General features: G+C 27.1%; 2 protein-coding genes and 1 pseudogene across 2 annotated transcripts; all 3 read left to right on the top strand.

The window, feature by feature from the left end:
- The first annotated feature begins 489 nt into the window (after positions 1-489).
- On the top strand, positions 490-1,335 carry LOC132924471 (uncharacterized; annotated as a pseudogene).
- Positions 1,336-1,568: 233 nt separating this feature from the next.
- Positions 1,569-3,108, top strand: LOC132925231 (uncharacterized). Its single transcript, XM_060989642.1, has 5 exons — positions 1,569-1,616; positions 2,115-2,284; positions 2,398-2,536; positions 2,604-2,821; positions 2,893-3,108. The coding sequence occupies exons 1-5, from the start codon at positions 1,569-1,571 to the stop codon at positions 3,068-3,070; spliced, it is 753 nt and encodes a 250-aa protein (XP_060845625.1). The 3' UTR covers positions 3,071-3,108.
- A 405-nt stretch (positions 3,109-3,513) lies between these two features.
- On the top strand, positions 3,514-5,297 carry LOC132925230 (uncharacterized). The gene is made up of 5 exons (XM_060989641.1): positions 3,514-3,525; positions 4,280-4,449; positions 4,563-4,701; positions 4,769-4,986; positions 5,058-5,297. Exons 1-5 carry the CDS (start codon positions 3,514-3,516, stop codon positions 5,233-5,235), a joined length of 717 nt encoding a protein of 238 aa, XP_060845624.1. The 3' UTR covers positions 5,236-5,297.
- The last annotated feature ends 2,392 nt before the right edge of the window (positions 5,298-7,689 follow it).

Below are 7,689 nucleotides of genomic sequence, written 5' to 3'. Positions count from 1 at the left end.
TTTTAGATAACATCAGATGTTAAATAAATTGTATTTTTTAGATTGAATTATGTTTACTTATACATTTTGTGTAAGTAACTAATTAATTAATTAATTAATTAATATTTTTACTTTTTAACTATAATGAAGACCTAGCTGTTTATGGTGTATGAGGTTACTATACTCAATCAGAAAAAAATCTTATTCAATTTTAAAGAGTAAACAAGTTAGAGAATATTTCTCCCCTAATAAAAGACATCATTTAAATAGATTCAGATGTATAACAAATAAAGTAAGACTTCAGGTATCCAGGACAATAAATAAAAATTCTCAATTAAAATCACATTTGATATCAATAAAAAAATCAAATGAAAGAAGTCGCTATTTGAGACCTTAACAAAATTAATCGAAGATTCAGGAATTTTAAAATGTCAATCAATTTTACTATACAAAATATTTGCTGCTGCAAAGTTTAAAAATCCTAAAAGTAGACATTACTCTGACAATTGAATGATTCTTTGTCTTCTATTTCAAATAAGGTTTATAACTATATATTTTTTTATTATAGTGTTCATATTATATATATATATATATATATATATGTGTGTGTGTGTGTATGTTGAAATTTTCTTTTGATTAATTAAAAATTATTCCAATTTTATAGATCTCCATCGGGATATAAGTTCTTGCGGGACCAAGGTTTATTACCTCTGCCATGTGTTACAACTATTTTCGCATTTATTAGCTATTAAAAGTGAATGTGGATTCGATAGTAAATTATTTAGCTTATTAAAAAAAAAATTCTTAAATAAAACACAAAACTAAAAAAGAGGTGTTTTATTATTAGATGAAATTTTTTTATGTTTAAGCATAAATGTAAATAGCAGAACTTTAACATATAGTGATTTGGAAGATTTTGGTCAAGAAGTAGAACATAAAATATCAAGTTTTGAGCAAGCTGACCATGGCCTGGTGTTTATATGGCAAAGTTTGGCTGATAATATAACCCAACCTATAGCTGTAGACTAGTTAAAGGTCAGTCATTCTTGTATTATTAAAAAATCTATTTTTATAATATATTTAACTTATATCAGTACCTACCAACTCATTTCAAAAATTACAGGTGTCAATTTTGCTAAATTTGTTGTCAAAGCTATTATACTATTAGAAGATTCTGGATTGCAAGTTGTAGCACTTACCAGTGATGGAGCTTCAACAAACAAAACTATGTATAAAATGTTGGGTGTAAATGGTAAAAAAGCAGGTTTAAAAAATTTCTTTGAAAACCCATATGATGAAACTCGTAAAGTTTTTGTTCTGTGTGAAGCTCCACATACTATAAAAAATATAAGGGACCGATTATATCAAAAAAAATATTTTAAAGTAAACAATATTATAATTTTTAATTTAAATATTTAATTTTTTTGTAAATATTCATCTTTGAATTTAAATAATGAAATTGAAATGTTTGCTATTTTTTCCAAGATTCATCCTTCCCAGGACTGTATTAAGGGGATCATTAGTGTCAAATTTTTAACAATGACTCAAAAAATATGTTAAAAATACGTCCAAAAATCTCAAGGTATCACATGGAGCTTAACAATCTCACCAAAATGAAAGTTAAATACGCTACACAGGTAATTTAATTAAATTATTTTGGTTTGAAAAAAATGTAAATATAGGTATTTAGCAAATCTATGGTAGTAGAAATACAGTTTTACCGGGCACAAGAGTGTACCGGTCGTAACGATTCGTTAGGAACACAAGCATTTACATTAAAAATGAACGATATGTTTGATGCTATGAACAGAAAGTTACCTTAGAGGTTTTATTTGTGTTGCATGTGTATGTTGTGTGTATGGCATAGCCAGATTTTAAAGGACTATTTGGATGAAGGTCCATTGAATAATTCCTAAGCCACTATTCATTTTATTGTGTTAATTATTTGTAACTGTATATTTTTGGTCAATGTTTGAAGTAAACTGTAAATGTTAATGGTAGTATGGTACATAATGTATGTTGCATGTTTGTGATGATGTGGTAATGGTATACTGACTAACTTATTTATTATTTTATATACTACTTAAAATATATACTTTTACTTAAAATGTATTACTTTACGTCTTGAATCAAAGTCTACATTGGCTGGACGATGGGAAGCAAATTTAGAAAAAGGTATTATTCAAGAAAAAGAATTTCTAACTCAAAACACTTCTGAATCTTTGCAGATAACGTTAAAGTCAACTATCGATTTAGTAGATTATTTATTAGAAAAATGTGGTTTTTGTTATGTTTTGACATCAAAGTTAAACTAAGATTCTTTAGAAGTAAGCAAAGTATAAATTGGAGAATCCTCAATTTTTGACTGTGTAATGTCATTAAACATACCTATAATTGATATATTATTTATTCATTTAGACATTTTTTGGAATCATCAGACAGAGTTCCAGTCCAAACGATCATCCGTCTACCCCTACATTCCTCCAACTCTATAGACTATTATCAATGTAATCATTGGTTAAACCACCAAAAAGTGGAAATTGCACAGTTTTTACAAGTATGAAAGAAACACCCTAAAAAAATGAACAATTTATAACTAAAAAAAAAAAACCACGTTTAAATAGTTAGATACTGACTATGCTCCAGTTATAACCATTTCTGATTTGAAAAATTCAATGAAAGAAAATAGTCAGTTATCTATTAGAAAAGAGAAAATTCTCAAATTAAGAAATCACATTGATGAAATACTGGAGGAAGGAAGATGGGATATGGATGATGTTTTTAAAAATAATGATTTCTCTGATAATGTAACATTTGACTGTGTTGTATACTATTTAGCTGGGTAAATAAGTAACCATTATTTTAATAAAATTAATAAATAACCATTAAATGTATTTGTTTTTGATTTACAAGATATCTAGCTTGGAGATTAAGCAAGAAAAGTAAATGTGAGTTATGTTTGTCAGGCATAAAAACTGGTGGTAAAGAAATTGATTTACCTGCTTCTCAACTCGTCAACCTGAAGACTCTTGGTTTACAAATAAATAAAAACAACCTAGTAATAGAGTTAAAAAGAAATTGTCAAAATTAATATCAAACTAAAGGTGCAATATTTAATTTTAATTTATGTTATATAATAATTAAACAACTTGTTCAAATTTAAAAATGCTTATTATGTATTTATGTTTTTGAGATTGAATTATAATCACTTTATCATACTATATTAGTTCAAATATATATCACGATTAGCGCTGTGTGTCCTGCCGTAGTCTAAAAAGGTTCAAGTATCAGCTGATAAGCGCCCGTTTCGTATCCAGAATTAAAATTCGTGATCGAGATCTATAAGTAAAGTAATAATAATATTGTAATCACATATTTGTACAGAGATTAGACACTGATCAATTGATATATTTTGTTGATGGATGAAGGTCCATTGAATAATTCCTAAGCCACTATTCATTTTATTGTGTTAATTATTTGTAACTGTATATTTTTGGTCAATGTTTGAAGTAAACTGTAAATGTTAATGGTAGTATGGTACATAATGTATGTTGTATGTTTGTGATGATGTGGTAATGGTATACTGACTAACTTATTTATTATTTTATATACTACTTAAAATATATACTTGGTACTTGTTTGTTATCGCTCCGCCAGTATGCCGCATAAAATTTATCGCCCCGCCATATAGTGTGCCGTTATTATACCTACAATTATCGTATTTAGCTCGTGATGAATGATCTATTTTGGGAAATGGAAAAACTATTGTATATTGTATATTAAACCATATTAGTACGCTGCTGGCTTCGTTATTTTATTAAACTTTGACATCGTTTGAAACCAATACGAAAAATTAATTTTTAATTTTTTTTACACAAAATATCGAGAGATTGTGGGGTTCTGCTAAATGGGGAAATAGAAAGCGTCGTGGAACAAACAGAAATTTTTTGGAATCATATTTAGCAGAATTTATGTGGAGAACACGTCTCGGAAAACAAGACGCATTTAAAACCATTTTAAAAGATATCCGAGTTCTGGCCTCCACTATAATTATAATTATATTATTTATTTACTAATGCATTTATACATATTTTTTTAAATTTATAAACATATATTTATTCATTTATTTTTAAATTTTTTATTATTAATAATACATACATATTTTATATTTATTCATTATTTTGTTTATTTTATTTAATTGGCGGGGCGATAAATTTTATGCGGCATACTGGCGGGGCGATAACAAACAAGTACCATATACTTTTACTTAAAATGTATTACTTTACGTCTTGAATCAAAGTCTACATTGGCTGGACGATGGGAAGCAAATTTAGAAAAAGGTATTATTCAAGAAAAAGAATTTCTAACTCAAAACACTTCTGAATCTTTGCAGATAACGTTAAAGTCAACTATCGATTTAGTAGATTATTTATTAGAAAAATGTGGTTTTTGTTATGTTTTGACATCAAAGTTAAACTAAGATTCTTTAGAAGTAAGCAAAGTATAAATTGGAGAATCCTCAATTTTTGACTGTGTAATGTCATTAAACATACCTATAATTGATATATTATTTATTCATTTAGACATTTTTTGGAATCATCAGACAGAGTTCCAGTCCAAACGATCATCTGTCTACCCCTACATTCCTCCAACTCTATAGACTATTATCAATGTAATCATTGGTTAAACCACCAAAAAGTGGAAATTGCACAGTTTTTGCAAGTATGAAAGAAACACCCTAAAAAAATGAACAATTTATAACTAAAAAAAAAAAACCACGTTTAAATAGTTAGATACTGACTATGCTCCAGTTATAACCATTTCTGATTTGAAAAATTCAATGAAAGAAAATAGTCAGTTATCTATTAGAAAAGAGAAAATTCTCAAATTAAGAAATCACATTGATGAAATACTGGAGGAAGGAAGATGGGATATGGATGATGTTTTTAAAAATAATGATTTCTCTGATAATGTAACATTTGACTGTGTTGTATACTATTTAGCTGGGTAAATAAGTAACCATTATTTTAATAAAATTAATAAATAACCATTAAATGTATTTGTTTTTGATTTACAAGATATCTAGCTTGGAGATTAAGCAAGAAAAGTAAATGTGAGTTATGTTTGTCAGGCATAAAAACTGGTGGTAAAGAAATTGATTTACCTGCTGCTCAACTCGTCAACCTGAAGACTCTTGGTTTACAAATAAATAAAAACAACCTAGTAATAGAGTTAAAAAGAAATTGTCAAAATTAATATCAAACTAAAGGTGCAATATTTAATTTTAATTTATGTTATATAATAATTAAACAACTTGTTCAAATTTAAAAATGCTTATTATGTATTTATGTTTTTGAGATTGAATTATAATCACTTTATCATACTATATTAGTTCAAATATATATCACGATTAGCGCTGTGTGTCCTGCCGTAGTCTAAAAAGGTTCAAGTATCAGCTGATAAGCGCCCGTTTCGTATCCAGAATTAAAATTCGTGATCGAGATCTATAAGTAAAGTAATAATAATATTGTAATCACATATTTGTACAGAGATTAGACACTGATCAATTGATATATTTTGTTGATGGTAAGTTTTTCCAGAATGGTTTTCGATTTTAATTTTTTTAATTGATCAAGGAAATCATTTTTGTTGGTGATCGGAATACCACATCGTTCATTTTTGTGTGCTGGCATGGCAGTCTTTTTTAAATGTGTTTTATTAAGAAAATCTAATACTTGGTAATCGTTTTTTTTTTAGGTATGTTTTATACAGTAAATTAAAGTTATTTTTTTAAGCTCTAACTGCTATGTTGTCTCTTAATTAAACTCTATTAATGTCTTTTTTGATGTTTTTAATTGAGATTTGTTATCCTTCCATAAATAAAAATCCTCAATTTGCATTTATTTCACAATGATTTTGTCTTTTCTAGCATGTTGAATTGCATCTGCAAAGTCATATATTTTTTTCGTTTCTTTAACGACGATTCTACTTGATGGTAAAAGTTATCAGCACTCATAAAAGTATGACCGGGTTCAAAAAAGAATAAATTAATAATATTTGTTGCCGTTTGTAAAAATTAAAAAGCTTAACAATGTTAAATTTTTGTTTTGGCTTGAACAATTTTCAAGCCAAATTACTACATGTGGAATATCTCTTAAGTTTATCAAAAACGTATAGTAAGTACTAATAATGTCTTTCTCGTTTTTGCCACTTATTGCCTCATGCCAAATGCAAGAAAATGTGTCATTTATAGATTTATTGCCCAGCGGAACAAAACTTTTGTGGTATGCAGTTTATCTTCGAACAAAAATTACTTTTTCGAATGAATTTACTATTGGTAACATTATTACCTTTTGCAAATCTGGGGAATAATATGAGGTTGTTGCAGTTGTAGAGTAATCAGTTGTTAGTTTTGTTAATTTATCGTTATATTCTTTATACAATTCTCTTGCATTTTTGTAACGATAACTTTGCTCAATTATAGTTACACAAATGTCACATTCAGTATTCATGTTTTCTTCATTGTGGTCATGTCACTTGAACGACTCACAAATTTCACATTCTTCATGATCAAAAATAAAATAAAATGTGGTTTTCTTTAATTTTCAATCTATGAAATCATATGAAACATGAATATCTGGATTTGTTTCATTGAAATCTCCATATACATTGACGTTATGTTTACATCACTAGGCAGATACTGTATACTGGGGGCATACTCTCTGCGGTAGTGGGAAATAGTTGAGTTGAAGCTTTCAATATGTTTGCTCACTAAATCATGTAATTAAACATTAACAATTTTTTTATTGTGCCATTTATTAGTAGGAGGTGTTAACTCACCAACTGTTTTACTTAAAACATCAAAAACAACTCTATCATTTGTTTTACTAAAACCAAGAGTAGTAAGGAAAAATTGTTTACAAACTTTAACATTGATTGAAATCTTATTGGTAAGATGATATTCAAAATAACATTGTTTATTTTTAAGTTGTCTCTTTCCACGTCTTCTCATTACTTCTAAGCGTTCACATAAATTAAAATAGCAGTTCTTCTGTCTGTCCAACCGAGCTTCCAGAACGTAGTATTTATTTCAATCCGTCTTTGTTCAGGTATTTTTTTTATACATTTATGCCTACAAGTTTCTTTGCATGGTGGAAGTACTTGGTGTTTACATTAAAGTTTTTCCAGTTTCTTTTCTTTTCTTTGTTTAAGACTTGTACAATTTTTTTTCTTTTTTTTAAGGTTTCCCTCTTTTGTAAATAATTCAAATTGCTCATTTTCTTCAGAAGTTGTAGTTCAACTAATATACTTAAAAATAAAGATAAAATCAATATATAAAAAATACTGTTTACTTAACAAATTATTATAAAATAGGTATTTCTTATTTTAATTTTAGTCAATTATTCGATTAGAGATTTTGTCAAAATGTAAAAACTATAGACTATAAATTATTTACTAAAACTTATTATAAACTTTATTTAGATAATCATTACTTGTATCGGCTGTATCTGATGCTAACATTTCTTCTCTTACAACTTCAATATTATAATTAGAGCAAATTGTTTCAATGGGCATATTATCAAAATTAAAAAGTTCTAGAAATAAATTAAATTATATTACATATAATAATTTTAGATAGATCATAGGCAATTTATTTTTACCTTTAACCAATGCTTCAACTTGTAATGGACTTGCTAAATTATTATTCTC

Source organism: Rhopalosiphum padi, chromosome 3 (genome assembly GCF_020882245.1).
Source record: "Rhopalosiphum padi isolate XX-2018 chromosome 3, ASM2088224v1, whole genome shotgun sequence".
In the NCBI taxonomy this organism is placed as follows: Eukaryota; Metazoa; Arthropoda; class Insecta; order Hemiptera; family Aphididae; genus Rhopalosiphum; species Rhopalosiphum padi.
This window is presented reverse-complemented; position numbering and strand designations above follow the sequence as displayed.